We start from the raw sequence: 21,299 nt of genomic DNA, 5'->3' as shown, positions 1-21,299 counted from the left end.
AAGTCGTCAACATTACAATGTTTAATCATAGTATGACAAACCACCATACTTGGATGACCGACACATTTATTTACAAATTCCTTGAAGACACTTAGAAGTTAGAGATCCCTTAAAGACACATGAGAAAGTATGGCCATATGTTTTGTATAAGTTAGTCCTTACTAGTACTAAGTTAATGGTATGAGGAAGTGAAATTCAACTCAGTAACGTTATACATGTACATGTATTTAAAATTGATGTATCCTTTTTTGTATCAAGCAGTGTATTACTGCCATGTACCCAAGAGGCTCTATCATCATCAGTAGTTCCCAATATTTACATACTTAATGTTTGAATATTACAGTATATTTATTGCAAGAACAGTTGTTGAAAAGGTACTGTATTGATCACATGCAAGCATTGCAGAAATACTGGTACAATGTATTATTTTTCTTATAAGTTTTGTTTTACTATTTTCTATGCGTGTTTGGTACTTTTTGAGTGTAGCCTACATGTACAAGAGTCAGTGGTGTAAATTATATTCTGTACATCCCTTGTGATGATACCATGGATATTATACCTCTAGACATTGGAAAACGACCCCAATAATTGTTTCCAGTTTTTAAGAATATCTTATTTACAAACTTAAACAGATTGAAAGCCTAGAGCAATGAAACTCAGGACAGAAATCACTGACTTAACTTGGAGGCATAAGAATTGTGTTAAGCTGTATCAGATCCGCCTATACGTTGTTGTCTTGTAGCCGCGAAAAATGAAACTGAAGACGAGAAGGACTGATTCATTGACCAAAGAGATTCGGCAGTATTTGCACTGTATTATTGTAATAAGTTGTCTATGTTCCTATACTAGTTTGTACATCATGTGCAGACTTTTCTCAGTACTCTGGTGATGTCTCTCGTCGTAGCCTGCGCCCACTCCTTCACGTAGCTGGTCTCATTCACGATCAGGCGTCCGTTCTCGACGTCCTCGAACCCTGTGAGCAGGTATTCCTCGCCGACGTTCATGATGGGACAGGTGCAGCCGTGCTCCGCCCACGACGTCGGCCAGACCTTCGCCTCGCCTTTCTCCACAGACACGTTCTTCGACAGGATGACCTTCCGGATCTGGACGGTCACAGCAACGTGCGCGCCAAGGTCGTGGGCATCCTTAACTGTCGCTCGCAAGGCTGGAAAACAAGTATTAAAGTATGTAAGAGTTTCCCTACCAAATATGTGGAAATGGTTTTCAAAAAGAAATTTTATTAGCAAATTGCAGACTTACACATTGCTCCATATAGAACTTGAAACCAAAGAAATTTGGGCTTCAAAACAAAGTACTTCTTTGTGCACTGAATTAATCTGCATACAATGTTGAATTTTTTCCAACAGTGACTCAAGAAGAAGAAGACCTTACCAAAGTCGTAATGCTTGTCACACAGAAGCTCCGGATCCTTTAGAGTCTCTTCGAGACATTTGCAGTGATCTAAGAAAGAAGACAGACATCCTATGTAAGTATGGCAAACATATGCTAACTGATCAATGTCTTCATTGTCATTGACGGGATTTGAAATGTCACATAAACATGCAGCCTCTACCAAGCTTCAGGAGAGCAGCAAACTGTACTCCTATAGTGGACCAATTCCCCTAGCATGTTTATCTGTATATTTGACCAATATCTACTCTTTCCAGCCACTTCCAAAGCCTGGTAAAGAACCTCAGATACTCAGATACATGATGAATTTGTGAATCAGCACTTCCTGCAACCAACACTAGCATGATACCCCTGGACTCCTTACAGTGGTCTGTTTCTAACCTGTTCTCTGTAGTGAGATGTACTGTTGAAAGTCTGGCTCTGTCTCTTCCTTGATTGGTCGACAGGCCCCGGTCTCCAGGTCACAGATGTCCTTTGAACCACAGTTGCACTTCTGGCAGCCGTACCGGATCTTCCCGAAGCCCCAGTAGTTGGGTTTGCAGCGGTCGCACCTGGCGCCGGTCACGCCGTGTTTACACTTACACCTGCCGGTGAGCATGTTGCAGGGCCGCTTCCCAGATACGCCATCGACCGTACCAACCGGGTCACATTCACATTCTGGAGGGGGGAATAATAGCACACCACTTTAATTTTGTTTCATTGTAAATTAAAAAGATAGTGCTAGACTGGAAGATCAACTTGAAAACACAGTCTGAGGGTCAAACTTTGGTATTCAGTACCAAATATACAATCAGTACCCAGTTTTCCTCCTCCTTCTAGTTTCATCTTGATATCTCACCAAAATTTATGTCTGAAAATTTAAGAAAAGAATTTTGTGTGGACGTAGGACAAAGGACATCTGCAACAAATTTACTAGTATTTCTCTGAAAATCATGGACGATGTATTGAAGATAGAAACATAAAAGTGTTATGTTGCTCAGTGGCTGTTCCTGCTTCACGTGACTGCAGTACTACAAAGATATGTTAGGGGGCATCACACAGTTGTGGAACTGCAGGGCAAAAGCAGAAGGTATCTGTTCCCCCTACTCTATTCTATAATACTAAGATTTGTATTATCAATCAGATCCATATCAATAAGTAACATCAACCATCAGCTTTTAAAAAGTCTAAACTATTAGCTTTTATAAAGTCTTTAATTTATTAATCAACTGACACAAGGATGCAGATCTCTATCAAGGAAAGATTTAAAAACGGAATAGACCAAAATGCTGTCTGGCCAGAGGTTACAATGATATTACACTGCACAATGTTTTTCCAGTTCTCTTTTGTTCTCTTACAAATTAGATTCTTCTTCAGTAATCCTTCGGAGGTAGCCTGTCTCTAGGGCACATTAGTGTATCTGCCAGTCCATGTCTGGACCCTGTTGACTTGTCTGTCTGCAGGGCCCCAGAAATAGCTGGCCAGGAGGTCAGGTTGTTGACCCTGACCCAGAGCAGTGTCTTGTCCTGGATAATGAGGTACCGGTAATTATTGACTGTCCTCGTTTGTGTGATTAGAGACAATTAAGGAAAGAAAGCTCCCTCTTCTGATAGTCACCATGTATACACTTGGACTTAGTTTTACCAGCTTCTGTAGGTGAAAAATGCCTAAGCCAGGGCTCAAAATGTTCTGCATAACATGCACATACCTGTACCAGACAAATTTTACCTGCACCACTCAGAATATAGGAAATCAAGAAGATATTTGAACACTAGAAAAAGGCAGATGGCTACATTTATAACAGATGATTGACCAAACTTGTTCAGATACAGGTCCATGCAGGCCTAAATTCATGCATTCAACTCTTAAAAGTGGGTTCATTGTATAAAGCTTTAAGCACTGCACTTTTTCTCACAGTATAATTATCCCCAACACACCAGCTTGCCCACTCCTCTGTAGTTTACAATCACTTAAGTTGAAGGAAGTGCCCTTAACAGAGCCCTTGGACCTCCATGTTTGTTTGAGATGGAACCCGAGATCCTTTGTGAAGCATAGAAACAACTTGGCAGTGTTACAGAAGTCAGCCCTCCCACCTCCCTAAACACTAACATGTGCCTTTTGATGGATCTCCTGAGAGATAGAGTACAGTGGTATCAACTGTGAGCGAAAACTCTGGTCAGGATGTCAGTATTTGTTGAAGGAAGCCAGCGAGTCCCAAAAGGTTTCATCGTACAAGCGTGTAAGGAAGTGTCGCGGACTTGTTGGAGAACTTTTAGGAACTTGAGGGGCACTCTCTTACTCAGTTTGTTTTGTAACAGGGTGCTCTGTATATGCTATATATAGCAATGTTTCACTGCGCCAAAGGCAAAGATCATTGTAGTTCTTGGGGAAAATGAAAGGCAAGGTCAAATGTGGGCCGTCTGGCAGCTGTCCTTGGTACTGCAGCAGCACTTACTGGCAATACTAGGTAGCTTTTGGTGTGAGAAAAAAGTTTTGTACATTTGGTCCCCCTAGCAGCTCTTTCTGGAACTGCAGTGGCATTTCTGTCAAGTCAATAAAGAAAATCTTACTTTTACAGATCTCGGGATGTGCCTTGTCCCTGGAGTGGTCCTGGTAGTACCCAGGTCGGCAGCGGTGACACCTCCTGCCCATGGTGTTGTGCTGACAGTCGTCACACACCCCTCCCGTCTTCCCATTGGTCGCCCGCCACACGTTCAGGTCAAAATGGCAGCTGTCAGCGTGGCTGTTGCAATCACATTCTGAAAAGTTGTCACCGCCACTTTAGAATCATATACTTTGGGACAGACCAGAAACGAATAGTTTTGGCACCTGTGCCCTCAATGGCATCATTGCACCCAAATGACCTGAAATTTGGTATGAAGATGCCTTGGACATACTAAGTACATGTACATGCATACCAGGCCCCACAGAACTCAATTATATGAATATTTTTGCTTAAATTTTAGTTGTAGAATAGTTAATACAATAGTCGTAGAATAGTAAATACAGTAGTCATTTTGTCGAGTGTTATGGATATTTAGAGTAGAAATTTTATCTAATGAGTCATGACAATATCTCATATCTAATGACAATGTCTCTCCTCCACTCCTCTAACCAGGCAGTCACGTACTTTCACACATGTTCTTCTTGCCAGTGCGTCCGTTGCCAGGTTTCCAGGGCTGGTCGTTGTACAGAGGAGCGCAGCGCTCGCAGTTCACTCCTGCTGTGTTGTGTCGACACACACACTTTCCATTCACCTGCAGAGGCAGAGGATATTGATGAAAATTAACTAGAAGGTAACATTTACGAAGCAAATGCATAATGTTTAACATCACATGGTCTACTATACAAACTACATGTACTGCTCTGTTATTCTTATTCAAACACATATTTATGGTGACTAGTCCCTCCAACTCTGTCCTGTAACTTGCTACATAATGTAATCCAACACCACTGCTACAGCACCAGTTACCCGGAAGACCAGGCTGCTGACCAGAATGGCCTTACAAAGGCAGCATTCTGACTGACAGCAATCAAACCTGGCAGAGTTGTCATCCCTAAAGAATGTACAGAATCCCACAGATTCCTCCCATATCTCTGATGCAGGCAGTTGAATGGCACACGTCCAAAACAAGACTTCAACAGTGCAGGGTTTCTGGCAGCCCTGGGAAATTACTTTCTCTCAGCCAACAATCCTTCTGACATCTCAGTGACTTCCGACCAGGATAAGTTAAAGAGGGAACAGAGACTACGATGGTTGCACAGTCATTGTACATCACAATAGATGGGCTCCAGCCAGCCTGCAGTCCACCCACTACATTCCTGCGTGTTCGAAACTGTCCATAACTGACTCCACAGCAGAATGTCTCTGGTAGTATCTTGACCTACTTGTTGAAGTAGTTGACTGGTGATTTGTAGTTGGAATGTGCTAAGTTAACATCAGAGACCAAACTTGTCCTGGGCCCGTCAATCAACTAGGACATTTCCCTTCTCGTTATCTTAGCCCGGTATGTAAAACTTTCCCTACATATACTGAAGCCACTGTTCCGATCCAAGTTTTGCATGTCACCGCAACTAAAATCACTAACATTATTGTTTGTAGCTTAATAAGATTTGGAGGTCTTGTCAAATGTATCAAGTTTTTAAAGCACCCACTCATACTGGCATTTCATAGCTTACCTAGGTAGGCTTCAAAAGCGACTGGAAAGAGTAGAAATTGGACAGGTGAAATAGACAGACAGCATGTTAGGGGAGTGAAAAACTCCCTTAGCAGCATATCTGTCTATTTGGCCACTTTCTACTCTTTACAGTTGCTTCTGAAGCCTAGTAGAGGCTAGGCGTAACCTGTTCACTGAATGTTGTCAGTGTAAACTATGTCCACAATGTCTGGAATGGCAGTTTCACATGGATCCACCCAGTGTTTGTTATTGCTACACGTGGACCTGGTGCTGACAGAGCCACAAGTGGTCCATGGAGGCTCACAGGAACAGGTGGCACTGGAACTAAGCAGATGTAGGGGGCTGCATTCCACTTTTCTGTATACAAGGAGTAAGCAAGTTACTAGTACTGTAAGTACTAATTCTTAGGGGAAGCTATTCTCATTTCCTGTGATTTGTAGAAAACCTAGGAAGTTGGGTCTGGAATAGTTTTGTGGGTTTGCACGTATGCTTGTTTGTCCAGACAGAGCAGGTTGACAGCATGTGGGTGGGAGGGTCAAGATTGGCAGGCACTAAATGTATCTTGACAGAGGTTTGGATACTCAGAGTGCTTTTTATAATTGTTGTAGTCTTTTTTTAGCTTTAGCTTTTTTTAAAAAGTTTTTTTGTTAGATTTAGTAGCATTTACTGTCTTAGACAGGCATGTACCATGTAGTAGCCTTGACCTTGTAAGCACCAAGAAAGACGCTTTTTGACCTGCTACAAAAGTCAACAAAACAGTCCAGGAACATTCTATCCAGCATGTACAGCATTCCCAACACCACATGCAAATAACTGTCACCCACCTGTCAACACTTCCTACAATCAACATTCCCTCTGTCACTGAACCTCATCTTCTGCTGCTTCATTTCTTCCACCCTTTGCTTCCGACAGGAAGTCTTCGGTCACAAGTGAGCAAATTTCAGGCTAGTAAAGAATTTATAAGATCCGGGTACTAGTGCGCTAGTTACTTTCAATGGGTCCACACAAGGCTGTCTGAATTTTTCAGGTGCCATCAGCAGAACCAATACCTTTGCTTTTTAAGAAGAAATGGTTCTTTTTCTAAGATCTAGACAAATGAAATCTACATCAATGCTAAAGATGTAACATCAAATCTCATAATTCTGCCTGGCAGTTGAGGTTTTCATGAATTTACTGGAACAACCGAGGAGTTTGTTTAGATCAGGACAAGTTTTGAAAATCACTCATGCAATCGTCAGCTTCCTGAATTCCCCCATGTCTACCTCTAATTCCTGCTGGCTCCAGTCTGATTCTGTGACCTTGAAGTTCACCTCATTTCCCATGTCTGACCTTTTGACTTGTCATTCTGCCCATCAACCTTTGGAAGAATGAGTTGTCTCTGTTGTGTGCCTAAACACGATGAATAGTGGATATTTTCACTGTGGAACGTTAAAGTAATGAGATAACCTTTTAGTCGGACAACAATCCCCCCTCCCACCGCACGTGGGTGAACCATGTTCATGGCTCATCTATACTGGAACTGTTTGTTTTCCTCAGTTTTTTGTTCAGTAGAAATGACTTGTAACACAACAGTTCATGTAGCGCTACAACTATGTGCACAGTAGTTAAAGTAATGCTGACAGGACCTGTCACTGCCCAGGTCTATATATCATGTAAAGTCAGGACATGTGTCACTGTGGTATGTATACAGGTGCCAAGGTGGTCTTGAGGCTAGGGTTGTTGACTTAGAACCCATCTCCATGCGGGTAAAAATCTGGCAGTACGAAATCTGCATACGCCAAATTTTTACTGGGAGTAAATCGGCCTGTTTTGACGTATGTGAAGAAGATACGTTCAGATCATATGGCAACCCCAGAGGGTACGATATGAATGTACATTCATATGTCAAAGACTCAGATGGGCAATATACCTGGACCTTCCATTTAGTCACGTATATGACCTTTTCACCAACTTACTAACTGTATACCTTAGAAGTCAGAACACATTTACAGAGCGTTGACAGTTCCTATAGGTCAGTAGCATGTTAAAGGACAGTCTGATCTTTGAAAATCACAAATTTAAAGTCATTTCATACAGGCCCCCACAAAGAGATTCTTATAAGTTATCACAATAACATTTCATCAAATTGGGATGGAATAACTTATCAAACACATATCAAATATTATACTAAATTTTTCTCTGTTTAATTTTTTTCCAAGTAGACCAGATAACCAACCTCAGAAAGACTTAGGTGACCCGTGCCTGTGGATTTATTACAACATGTGGCCAGAGTTTGTTTCTCAACCCTGATTTACACCTTTCAGTGTTGGGGTATGTTTTGGTGGTCACCATGGCAACAGCTCAAATCAAGATGGCTGCCATCCCAGTCAACACAGTTGTGTGTTTTTGTTATGTCCAGAGAAGAGGGGGGCTTTCATTCAAGAGGCTCCCAGATTTGGTGAGAAAGCTTCTTCACTGCCAGATTCTGAGACCTTCAATTTCACTGTCTGATCTTTAGACCTATTAGAATCTGTCATTCTTCCTGTCAATCTTCCCACCACCCACATTCTGTCAACCGTTCTGTCCAGACAACAGACACACAAACCCACAGCTCAGCTACCTATGGTTGCTTCATTGAAAATGTAGGATCTTTTTGTTGTGTTTCATTTTCATTTCCCATGAAGTCTGAGCTGAAGTCATGTGTGCAGCAGGTTTCTAACTCGGCCCAGATCCCCCTCCCTCCCGGTGATGCACTGGTGATTATCCCAATAAACACCACTTTCCCTGTCTGGCAGGGATATACATCAGGTCAGGACTCAACACCTCCGGGTGTACAGGCTGATTAAGCCATGCTTCTAGCAGCCCTTCCACTGGTCAAGCCCCTATAGATTTTGTGCATCAAAAAGGACATTAGAGAGTGTGGCCTTGCCAGTACAGTGTGGTGTGGACCCGCTGGACAGAGCTGCCTTGAGGTGCAGTGTGAAGAGTTAGCCAATTGCTGCCCACCCATGTCAGGGAACCCCTAAGCAATATGATAAATACTGGATACTACTAGTCAGGAGAACTGGGAACATCTTTATCCTCAGGTTAATTTTTGTATTCATGTGCTAACATGGACCAATTATTGTTAGGCTGAGAATTGCTACAAGCAAAGTAGAATGCTCAATTTCATCTACATATCACTTTGACTTTGACTTTGAACTAGTCCAACATATTGCAAAGATGGCTAGATATTATGTTGCCTGTCATGACCTTACCCTCACCAGTCCAAATCCCACTTTGAAAGTCACCCTTGAACTTGGGAATATTTATGGTACTTCAGGGATCAGATGCAGGGGCAAAACCCCTGGCGACAGAAGTCTGCCATCCAATACCCTTTCAGATGTATCAATGGCTTCCTTTGGCTATGAATAACTTTCTGGGAAACCAGTATGATGTCAACAGGCTTACTAAGTGTGCTGACTACATAATAACATGTTTCTAAGAAGGGGTGGGGGATTTCCTGAACTTAAGCTATCAAATCTCTTTTTCTAATGTCTATTATTGCCAAGAAATTACGCATGTCTTTTAGTGGGCATCCGTCATCTGAGGGTTCTATTAGACCCACCTTTGATATATACTTAAACTTTAATATGATTAGGAAGGTAACACGACAAATTCAAAAGGACACCCTCCAACAAACACTACAAAATGATGAGCCTTTGGAGGGAAAAATTTCCGAAGTTGACCTTGCGAAAAGGTTGCAGGAGGATCTAAGGTCTAAGTTAAGGACTATTTAAGATGAGGAAAAGATGACACACCTTAAGAAGAGCGCTCTGTCCTCCCGGTCCGACCACCTTCCTCCCGTCGATGGGTACGCAGATGTCGGCATGTCCGTTACAGAAGCAGCTGCCGCTGATGATGAGGTTATACACCGCGAAGTGAGCAAACTTGTACGGCTTCTCCTGGACCTGCTCAGCGGGACAGCTACAGGACTGGGACAGAAGTCGGAATTCAACATTGAATTCAGTCTGCTAATGTAGCCATCTAGCCACTACATTTGTATTGGTTGTGGGGTAAGACAGTAAGAAGTTTAACTGTCGCAAGAAGTCACATCACGGCAAGGCGAGCAAACGTGTACGGCTTGTGAGTCTTTGTCAATGAATAATGGTTAATCCACCGCTTCCAAAGAAGCGGTGGATTGTTCATGGACAACACTGGCATTGCATAGCCGGAAAATCGTACCTGCCGTTTGAGTAGGCGCATCCTGATGTTGGTGATAGTCATGAGGTCCTGTGCGTGGAGACTGTAGGGGTCGCTGATGCTGTGGTTACTCCCCACGGGCAGGACCCGGAAGATCACCTGCACAACAACAGACAGACATCACAGCATTAACGGCAATGGCAGACACAAGTGAGACCTCGTAACACAAAGAGGTCATCATACACGAAAACTCAGAGAGCTTCATTTTAACTCCTAGGGTGATGATGGCCATGATTATTCCAAATACTGCAGCAACATCATTTGATGTACGCTAAAATGTCATATCAAATCAAGAAATTATTAGTAAAAGGTCCCCCATGAAAGATGCTCTGATGCTGAGCTCTTGAAGATGTCGGATCTCCTCAAAGGTTGATGACTTTGTCTTAATGTTCATATAATCACGGAGAGTTCAGAAATGTTGGGCACGGTGACAGTACATACAGCCAGTGCAACAACATCGTGATCTTTATTCTCCACGCTTGTTGATGTACCAAAGTGAACGAACTGAAGTCCAATTTGGTGATGGCGTTTTTTAGTTTCATTCGGATATTTTGAAATTCTATTCTTCTTTAAAACCTTTTTGTCAGCTGCCAAAACAAGTTTTACTTGCTAATTGATAGGACCAGGCTACCGTCAGAATCCTTGGCAAGAAAACCAGTTTCTTCTGCCAAAATCCACACATCAAAGGCGCGGGCGGGCTAGAGTAGTTTAACCTGAGATTCCAGCGCACCCGGGAGCGCAAACCTCAGCCAAACCAAATATGTACAATTACATAATGGGTAAATTTCATGATATCAGCATCATCACCTTTGGACAACGAAATGCAAAGCTTTGGGTTCGGTCAAGAAATTGTAAAAACTTTTTTTCCTTCTTGGCTAGGTGCAACAGGTCGTTCAGTGTAATGTAGCTAGCTGTTGCCGTGTGCCTACGAAGCTGGTGTGTTACGCCGAAGGGGGGTTATACCGGCTATACAGACACGGAGGTAGCATCAGTTGGCTCAACGTATCGAAATCTCGTAGCGCGCTTCTATATTTAGTTTTCTAAATATCTCTTAAGGTCTTGACGTCATCTTCCAAAGGATGTTTGGAGTTTTCAGTGCGGATAACGGCTACAAACACTCAGACGACTTCGAGCGGGCGAGATTAATGAGTCTTATTATCGCGTCTTGTGATTCCGACGTCACGATGCGTTTTAATAGGACCAATTATCTTGATAGGATCACATGATAAAGAAATAGTTTCCATGATTGACAAGAAAGTTTCAGTGTTCGATGACGTAGTAGCTGACGTGCTGCGAAGTCTTCAAAGTCGTTGATTGTTTTTATTGCCGTGAATGTCAACAATTCTCGTAATTCTCTAAAGGAGATATTTTTAATTATTTTTCTTTATTTAATTTACACAGCCAAGTAAAATGTGAGAGTTCAACGACACACAGTTGAGGCTACCAGGTCTTGAAAATCGCTGATTGTTTTCACTGCAATGACCTGGCAGAAATGTCAACAATTCTTATAATCCCTTCTTTCAGTATCCTGCATGGTTTGTTGATAATCATCTGCAAATTCCGGAAGCAAAGTCGTAAACACCGTAGCGTACATGTGCATGTGGCTACAAGCCAAGGACGTCAAATCTACTTTGTTGACGACAAATATCCCAAAAACGTCCATCAAGACGGATGTTGTCATTGGTGAATAATCTCCAAGCAGATCGTTTGGTGGCTGCAAGGACAGTATCTATTTGCCAGACAGTTGCCATTAGCCACCCCAAGATCAGCCGGCAGTCGCAAAACAAGTATTCATGTTACTTATTTTACAACAAAAGACACCTCTACTGATGTATCCAGAACCGTACCTGATCCTAACCATAACCCATTCAGGCACATTAGTAGATAGGCACGGTTCAGGATACGATACCTCGGTTACGACCTGGTTGTAACTTGTTAAACGTCGGAAACGCCGCTAATTAATCGGTATGGCCTTTTAAGCTCTTAAAAGAGCTTCCTGTGCGTAGCTGGGGCAAGTACATGTATGTTTGACTCCCGTGGGTCGCCGTAAAACACAGGAAGTGTACTAAACCAAAGGCCCACATGGAACTCCGCCAACAACATGCCAAACATTCGGGAAGGCGCTGTTAAAACATTTCCTGTGGCACACGCGACAGACTGAGCCAGAGGTACCATCTGGAGACGTAGACATCAATATAAAGTGAACCACCAAGGAATAAACCGGTCCCATAACATCACCCTACAAAATGCAAAAATAGGAACATACTACTGCTCTGTTAATTCTCAATCAATCATATTCATATATGTGGTAACCAGCCCCTCCAACTCTGTCCTGCCACTTGCTACATAATGTAACTCAACTACAGGGTGTCTGCCACAGCACGCCGAATGCCACTGCCGTCCAACAGCAGTCTATACTGTTGGTCCCTGAAATGATACCAAACATTTCAAGGAGACATTCTACAACTGCGGACCACCCGAAGAGCTATAAAATGAAGACTGGAAAGTGGGGCGTTGGAACAAGAAAACAGAGTCCAGTACTTCTGGCAAGTATTTGGGGCTTTCGTAAATTTATATACTAGTATTGGAACAACCGAGGAAATTTCATGGCGTATTTTAATGGAAACTGGTACTAGGACAGAAACTGCAGGTTTGGAAGGTCAATGCTGCAGTCCTCGGCTTCCTGCAATTCCCCAACGTCGACCCTTATTTCTGCAGGCTCCTGGCCAGATTGTGGGATCTTCAAGTTCACCACATTTCCTCTGTCTGCCCTCCATTATGCCCGTTAATTTCTCCCCCACAAACATATACAATCCGATATCTCAGCCATTCAAAACAATACTTCCGTCTGTACCCGGAAGTAACTACTGCCCAGAGCTCCCCAAGCAGAGGTTTTGACTTCGGCTTATTTTTAACGTGTTTTCATGCGTTTTTATCAGGCTTTTTTTTGTGTTATCTGTGGTATCAACTCAAACTATTTGAGTATTGGGTATTGGTGCTGTATTAAATGCAGCCATTAACAGATCTGCTGGAGGCTGGAATCTACCCTCCACCGCGTCATTCCCCAGCTCCATGCCCATCTCGCCCGGCCGGTGGTCAGCGTGCCGGGATGTCAGTCAGCCGGGCGGGTGGTGACAGGCGGACATGACTGTGACATGCCTCCAATAACACAGGGGCAGGCGGGACTGACCTTAGGATTGGGCTGTTCGTCCTTGAGAAGGGAGCTTAAACCGCTATCCAGAACCGTGCCTATCTAGTTCTATGCCGGAATGGGTCAGGGTTAGGATCATGCATGGACCTGGACAGTCTCCGTGTATCCAAGGTCATCCAACGACGTAGATTTGTCTCAGGCATGGTTCTGGATGGTTTAATTTATATCGTATCCAGAACCGCGCCCGGTTCTATGCCTGTACAAATATCCAGAACCATTCAGGCAAAGAACATCTAGTTCTATGCCTTAATGGGTTAGAGTTATGATCAGGCACGGTTCTCGACAGTCTCTTCGTATCCAAGAACGTATATTTTCCCCAGGCGCGGTTCTGGCGGAAGCCTCGGGCGTTAAACCCCTGTACGTACGTTTCGCGCGAAACAAGACCCTTTAGATTCTGCTGAGTCGACAACCCTAACCACAAGGCCACCATGCCATGTGAAGTACGTATTTCAACTCATGACAAGTAGCACGTGCTAATAGACTGATCCAAGAGTTCCCACCACCTCTGTGGATCGAACGTATTTCTAATTAAAAAAATTATTTTAAAAAAATGCAAATATGTGGCGAAGGTACTCTCTCATTGGTCGAATAGCTAATTGCTAAGATATAATTGGCTGAATTGCTAATTGTGATAGACATTCGGGATCAGTCTATACTGACGCCTTGTAACCATGGTAACGCGTCTCCAGTAAAATTCCTTTCCCACAGTCCCACCGTTCTGAGAAACAGGTGGTAGACCAATTTGGCAACGTCAGCGTCTAAAACTCGAGCCAACGTCTTAAAGATTTAAAAGCAACTTCACTTCACCAAGACAAGGCGTGCCTTATCTTTGTAAACCCCGCATACGCGCGGTCGCCTTAACACGGTTTCAGGAATTCTCAGCATTCCGACTTATCATCTACATAATTGATATTTTGGCTGTGTGAAAATTAACGGCAGTGAACTTGGCACAAATACCGTTATTTCGTAAGCCGTTCTTTGTAGCCTCTGGGTGATTTTTTGTCAATAAACCTGGGTGGTAAATTATTTTTTCAGCAGGGCTAGATTAAGTTTTTTGATCATTGTCAAAAGTTTTCTTTTTCAGAACCTGTCTAGCTATCCTTCTTTTATTTTGTTATACCCCAGTTAAAACGGTAGTCACGCTAGTAAGACACCAGTCGGGGCACATGCAGATGACATAACACAAAGACAAGTGGCTGAACAGTCCCAGTAACACTAAAGACTTCCTTCCTAGTGGTAAACTCGGGATAAAAATGGCGGGAACCCCCACACCGCGTCGTCCTGAGGTTTCAGTTATTTGCTGTAAACAGGATGGTGCCATGTTCAACGGGTGTTCACTGTCAAGTGGAACAGGTGGGCCAGACTCCAGAGTTGGAATAACGCAACGTTGGCATTGCTGCGCACACATATATCGTACACGTGCCAATACGATAGACGTAGATGACATCGTTGCACCTTATACAATTGTTGTGGAATAAAGTTTGTGTAAGATGATGAACAGTATCGATAGAAGTAAATGTCCATCCCGGTGTGAGTGGATCAAATCCATCAGCCAGGTCTTAAAAAAACATTATTTTAAACTCCAACGGTCAACTTCAACTTCATGCCTTTCTGGAACAAGGGCGATGAACTGTAATTGGGGGATCAGACAAAAACGGGAGCCTCTGTTTCTGATTAGCCAGTCACTATCTAACAAACACATGGGACTAGTTGAACTTACGACACGGACCAAATCTAATTGTCGCGTGATACGGTACTTAGTCTCAAACTTGGCAGAAATAGCGCCGAGTTGGCGAGAAGCATTGGGTTTCCGCTGAGTTGATTTAGTGGAAAAACAACTGTTGAATGTAGGAAACATACGGTTTGGGTTTGGCGAAAAAGGTCCGTTTTAAAACATTTTGTTGGAGTATTGGAATTTCGTACGTGCTATATCTTTCTATATCCTTTGAACTGTTTGTAATATAATGATACTGAATATTCTAAAATCACACTTCAGTTTCCATAGATATTAAGGTAAACAGAGGCGGGGAAAATCTGTCGATTGGTTTTGAAGCTATCTTATTCCAAACTTTTTTAACAAAAACGGCCTTGCAGTTCCGGAACAAGCTGCTAGATGGCCGAAACATGCCCCAACAAGACCATAGCCTGTTTAGAATAGAAGGTATACACGGAAACACACAAGCACATAGAGACACCAAAAATGATACCTTCGTTCAGGGAGGTAAAAATCAAATGTTCACTCAGCACAAACGTATGTAATATACACTGGCATCGTCTCTCAAGGGAGGCAAAGTACTGTAGTTTCCCAGACGTAAGTTTCTGAAAGGCCGGACACGAAGCTGCATTCCTGGCGGTCCGTCCCGGTGAATCACCGTGACACGGTGACCACACGGGCGGTGGGAGAGTCTCGGTGCACCGGTGAGTCACGGCGGGCAAACGCTGGCTAGATTGTCGCTCGCTTCGTCAGCAGAAAAGTATGCCCAGTTAGCGAGTACTTTTATTTTTACTGACAGTATAGCAAGTGAATGAAAGATGGGAATGAAACATCAAAATGTTCAGGTTTCTGGCACATTCGTCGCACGATAAATTTACGGCGAAGTGTGGACATTCTTGTCAGTCGTGGATTTGTCGTACGGCATTCAGTTATATTGAAACTCAAAATGTCGCATATTTTTTTGACAGTCGGATACATTTACGACAAGTTGAGGACAGTCTTGTGAGGACAGTCTTGTGACATCCGTGGAGGTGTCGTACAAAATTCAGTGTACAAAAACATCAAAAAGAAATCAGCTGACCAGAAAAAAAGGAAGAAAAATCATTTTGTCGCAAAACCCCAGCCCTATGGCCCATACATCTTGGTACATCCCAAAGTGGCGGTCGTGCCCCATTCCAAACACCTGTCAATCTACCGCCCCAAACTGTTACTCCTGTCAGGTTTCCCGCCACACACGAAGGTGTTTGTTCTCTGCCCCAGGATTACCCGCCCTGCAGTCTGATACTCTCGTTCCCAGAAACCCACCTGCCAACAAGTGGGAAACTAAACATACAACCTGCCGCTTGGTCACGACGCGCGCGCTTTCCTACAACAGATTATCAACTTCTAGGAATACTTCAAGAGCCAGTATTTTGTAAAAAAAAATCCACGTATTTCTGAGCCTGTATTTCTAGACTGTATTAGCCCATATTCTAGATTCGAGATAGCCTTTTGATGCCAGGCTGTTTCTGGAGACTGGGGCCAACATTCGACCAAGGACCACAACCCCCCTGAGTTAGCACTGGGTCTAACTCGGGGGTAGGGGTGGCTGGAGTGGGTGGGTGGGCGATAGGGGGCAGGTTGTTGTAAAATTTCCTTGGCCATGTAGCCCTGAAGTCGAGGAGCTAGCCTACGTAGGCTAGTAGCGGACGGTAGCGTTAATGTATTTATAAGTCCTGGGGTTTATATGGGCTTCCAACCTTTGGCTCAAAAGATTTGTACGCAGATTCTCTAAATACCTTCCGCGAAAAACATCCGCGCAGCCCTGTTTGTCCATAGCCCAGGTCTTTGACCTACGGGTTACTTCAGTGTACATGGGCATGGTGTGGACTGTGGCAGCCACTCATAAATTTGCCGAAACAGAAGCTGGGTGACAGCAACTTTGAAAAACAGCGCTGACTTCATTAAGATATTCTATTAGCCTCTATTAGGCTTCAGGGAAGAGATCGGCCAAATAGGGAATATAACATGCAAAGTAAGTTGAACCGCCAAAGGAGTACAGTTTCGGGAGACAGCCCAAACCGTACTCCTTTATCGGACCAACTTCCCTGGTATGTTACCTATCTATTTGGCCAGTTTTGTACTCTAACCAGCCGCTTCTGAAGCCTGGCAGAGGCTAGTATTATATAACGTCTGGAAGTTCTCGGAATTCAAGGCAAGAACTGAATACGTGTTAAAAGGGGAAGGGTGTGGATGCTGCAGGCGTTTAAAATTCTTCCCCAATCTTTGTGAGCGGATGTATCAAATTGTAGACCAAACGCCAGACATCGCTCTGCTGTAAATCTTGTACGGTTTGGGAAGACATAAAACTACTTGACAAACGTTATGCATGTTCATGGAGTAGCTTACAGTGCTGTAAAATACGTTATCTAAAAAGTCGCATTAGCAACGTTTGCTACGTTTTTATGGAAATACCCCAGTGCCCCTCAATATAGAAAAAGGAAAGCTGACCTTGCAAAGCGCGCAAAGTGGTTGGATCAACTTGGGAAAGCTCGCAAAGACACCCGTGTAGTAGGAGTATGACATATATACCTATGACATATTGAGGGGAGGGGTTGGAAACAGTAACTTGGCCTATATATGAATTAAATGCAACGCTCTAAACATTTAAAGCTCGCTCGTGCGAACTCTGTATGTCTTTAGGCAGGTGCGCACAGCTGGTAACAATGATGTTATATAAACTAACTACCAATATAAATTGTTACAAAAAGGTTTGTGTTCCGGTAATGTTAAGTGGTAAATATATCAGTAAATATATTGACCAGATGAAGGCTTGATCGTCTGGATAGACCGGATACGAGATTTTGTGTCAAATGACACTGGATATGAGGATACGAGAGTGATTTAAACGTCTGCGAAAAGGATCCTATAAAAACCGTTACATAACCCGAAGGTCATCCATATCAATTCCCAACCGTTCAGAAATACTCAGCAGGATTTATTTTTAGCCCTGCGGTGTCCGGCAGTAGATGGACGTGTGCGGTGGTCAGTGCCGTCCCGGCCGGACATTCTGGACCACTTGACGTGCCAGGGATGCTCGCGCCGTGCTGAGAGTGTTTGACGGACAAGACGGCCCTCCCACACTCAAGCAGGGAAACATAAATCTTCTTCAGTGGTAACAGTCGGCCTAGATTCTGACCTGGAAGCCATTTTTTGTTGGCTACAAAAGTGTCAAGTGATGCTAGGATACGATAGTACAAGTCAGTTTTCAAATGATGCTGCTAGGAGAGTACACACAAGTGTGAAAGGACGCTGGATACAAGACTTAATATGACGAGTAGACAATTAAAATAACTTTGGCAATAGAACAAAAATACTACTAGCGACGCTCTTCTGTACATGGCTATTATGCACTGTCGGTTTGGAGAATGTTCGTGAAACTGTGTATGTTTGCTTGTAGACCATGGACCGTTTCTCTTCCTCTTCCTGTCGACTTCTCTTATGTTCCCCTCCCCGTCTAACAGTGGTGTCCTCCGCACCTGTAAGCACGGTGCCGACAGCTCACAGACAAACAAAAATAAACTTCACACGTCTCACATCGGCAGGGACAACATGGAGGGATTCAGGTCAGCCGAGGAGACTTAGCCGAGTTTGTGGATGTATGTCAGCATTTGTAAGACACACTGTTATAGGAGGGAAGATTGCCATGATGTGTGTGTGTGTGTCTGTCATTGTGTTCGAATATTAGAATGCAGTAGGATGGCAGAAAGAGGGGTGGTTACCGCAGATTGACCTTGTGATCAAGTTGGAAGAATGGGTCACAATGGGTCAGATACAGAAAGTTAAGGCAAATTTCACGCAAAACAAAAAGAGACGGCTACCTATAAGGACCTATTAAACGAGGAAGCTATGAGAACCTTGCAAAGAATTCCTGTCACTTACGGCAGTTCTAACGGCATTCCCAGCACGACTTTTGGACACGCAGATTCCATGTACTACCGACTCGTGTGGTATTCAACGAATTCAGATTCCCAGCGAAGTGTGTGGGGTGGTGGCCAGGGTTCGAAACAAATGGAAGCCATAGCCCGGATGCTTTGCGTGCTTGTAGGGAAAGACGCTACCGCAAAACATGCGCGCGAAGTAGTAGTTTTTATCTAGCGGAAAGAATTAGTCGTATCCAGCGACTTATTGTCAATCCGAAAGGTAAAATACCTGCTACTATATTCAGAACTGTGCTTTATCCAGATCTCTAATCTAGAACCATGCTCAGGCACTGCTCTGGATAGTCCACACGTATCCAGAACTGTGCCCGGGGCAGATCTACTTCTTGGATACGCGGAAACTATGCATGTGAACTTGAACGGCAATGATGCAGGCCTTGCCCCTAAGGCGTCGTTAAAAAAAGCACCGCATGACTTGAATTGAAAAGAAAGAATTCTTCGACCACTTGCTGATTCAGACGCCAGGCATAAGTTTTTGACTCACCTGCTGAGGATAACTGGTCGCTGGAGGGTTAAAAGCAAGTGTGTTTACCTACGTTGTGTGAGGATTAAAAAGCAAGTGATTTTACCTACCTCTCCTCTAGTACACGGGTCCGGGTCGGAGTACCGGGACGTACACAGGCTTCCTTCGGGGTTCACCCCCTCCCTAAGCCCGAAGGTCTCCGTGCAGTTTCGCGCGAAGTAGCTGTACGTTCTCCACGTCTTCCCGTAGTCGGACGACCTTTCCAGCACCATGGCGGCCGGGCGCGGCGTGCGGAACACCATGACGAGATGCGTGAAGTAGAAGCGGCTCTCCAGGTCCAGCTGCACGGTCTCGGCGCCGCCGTTGTTCCTGGACTGCCACCAGGTCCCGCGGTGGCCGGCGCCGGTGTCGGTCATGTACCTGGGCTGGTGTTGTCGGTTCTTCCTCCCGGAGTGGCACTTGTAGCACTTCACCTTGGAGCAGGCGGAGGAGGAGGAGATGGAGCAGAAGTGTTCTCCGCCGTTCTCCCCGCAGGTGGTGGTGGTCCGCAGCTGCCGTCCGATAGCCAGGTTCCCGGGCGGCGGGTGGCACGAGTGCCTGTCACAGCGGCTGCGATAGGCTAACGGGAGAGACACTAAATATCAGATATGACATTTTCATGTAAACAGACAGCGCCTATTTAGTTTAGAACAATACGGTTTTTAACAATGTATTTTCCCTGTGTAATAAAACCATTTTGTGGTCGTCTGTTCTGGCTAGAGCCCTGACACATTCGTCGTAAGACCGTCGCCAACCGCAAACTGAAGGCATGTGTCATGTAGCTGTCTTATTGTGGCAAGGCTTTAATAATGCGGTTGGTTCTGTAATTTCTATCACAGCCTATGCATGACATCATGCACAATATCGTATACGACGACCTGCGGCGACTGCACCGTTACGTACGTGTTGGCTAGAATCGTCTCAGCTCTGTTTGTCCTGTTGATGTTTCGTTTACAAACCGTCTCTTACATACGCGAACGTTTGACGTATCGCACTGAATGACTTTTTTGTACACGTTATTTCAACACCAAGCCAGCCTTATAGCTTCTATTCAGTGATTCAGCCTGTGAAAATGCCTGGCACGGCTGTGTTTTCAGACGCTGACACGGGGCGTTCAGAAACGTTTGGCGTTGTGTCCACGATATGCCCTAACAAGACACACATGACGACTTGCCCGACACTAGCGAATACCCGAGCTTCTTTCACGTACACAGTAGTTGCGCATCCGAGTATCCTATGTCTCTCTACAGGCGACCCTCGTACAAGACTAATAACTCACAAATTAAAAGGCAACAACCCTGAAACACGCTCTCTATAATTCTCCACCGGTACTATATTTTCCTCACGATATGTTTATGTAGCGATACCAACTCGATTTTGACGAAGGCAGACGACAGGAGATATTTTCTCCCCTACATACCTTGTGCCGTTGCGGTGAGGACCAGCACTTGTAACGCTAGCAAGAGGTGGTAGCGTGTGCCCATGTTGCTTGGAACTGACGTACACACGAGTTATAGGGTGGCCGGGGTTGGTTGTAGAGTCCGTTTCCCGAACGCGTGCTCCGCGGAGGCGGGTACAGTCGAGAGCCTCTCTCAGTGTCGTGTGGCTTGCCCCGCAGATGCCGGTAAATATGCCTGTCACGCCGCGAAACTCGGTCTGGCCTCTCTTGTGTTTACTGTTGCGAAACGCAATACCAAACCACCGGAGCTCCGAATACTAGCACTCATTGGTCGCCGCTGCCAAAATCGTCGCATGCAGACCGGGTTGCTCGTCAGTTTTTGGCCACGCCTACTTCATTGCTTGATTGACAGACGTATTGGGCTAGCCTCCACCCTACCTGCCTCTACCAGGCTCAGTGGGAAGTAACTGGAAAGAGCCTATGATAAATTAGCCAAATAGACAGGTAAGATGTCAGGCAGTTGGTCCGCTGAAGGAGCGGCAAACTACCCTTTCTTGGACCAACTCCCCTGGCATGTTATCTGTCTATTGGCCCAATTTCTCAGAGGATCTTAGCCTCTTCCCGAAGCCTGGTAGAGGCTAGCATTGGACGATTTTTTTTCTCTCAGACTTCCGGTCGGTCGGCTGACTCGTTTATCTGTACGCC

At 44.4% G+C, this 21,299-nt stretch overlaps 1 protein-coding gene across 1 annotated transcript; it reads right to left on the bottom strand.

Moving 5' to 3' along the window:
• Positions 1–218: 218 nt before the first annotated feature.
• LOC109470495 (netrin-4-like) lies at positions 219–21,014 on the bottom strand. Its single transcript, XM_019769460.1, has 9 exons — positions 20,616–21,014; positions 19,267–19,775; positions 9,771–9,887; positions 9,347–9,520; positions 4,520–4,646; positions 3,960–4,148; positions 1,792–2,067; positions 1,393–1,461; positions 219–1,165 (listed from the first exon to the last, which is right to left on the bottom strand). The coding sequence occupies exons 1-9, from the start codon at positions 20,677–20,679 to the stop codon at positions 858–860; spliced, it is 1,833 nt and encodes a 610-aa protein (XP_019625019.1). The 5' UTR covers positions 20,680–21,014; the 3' UTR covers positions 219–857.
• Between the last annotated feature and the right edge of the window lie 285 nt (positions 21,015–21,299).

The sequence above is a fragment of the Branchiostoma belcheri genome, unplaced genomic scaffold (assembly GCF_001625305.1).
Source record: "Branchiostoma belcheri isolate BF01 breed outbred unplaced genomic scaffold, Haploidv18h27 scaffold10, whole genome shotgun sequence".
NCBI lineage: Eukaryota > Metazoa > Chordata > Leptocardii > Amphioxiformes > Branchiostomatidae > Branchiostoma > Branchiostoma belcheri.
Note: the sequence above shows the minus strand (reverse complement) of the source record. Positions and strands in the feature narration are given on the sequence as shown.

What these genes read in the sequence shown, in the direction of transcription:
- LOC109470495 (XM_019769460.1), bottom strand. Translation starts at nt 20,679, where the DNA reads ATGGGCACACGCTACCACCTCTTGCTAGCGTTACAAGTGCTGGTCCTC. An exon ending in ACCCGTGTACTAGAGGAGAG is followed by an intron (nt 9,888 to 19,266) that starts GTAGGTAAAATC and finishes GTTGTTGTGCAG; the next exon opens with GTGATCTTCCGGGTCCTGCC. An exon ending in TGCGCCTACTCAAACGGCAG is followed by an intron (nt 9,521 to 9,770) that starts GTACGATTTTCC and finishes CTTCTGTCCCAG; the next exon opens with TCCTGTAGCTGTCCCGCTGA.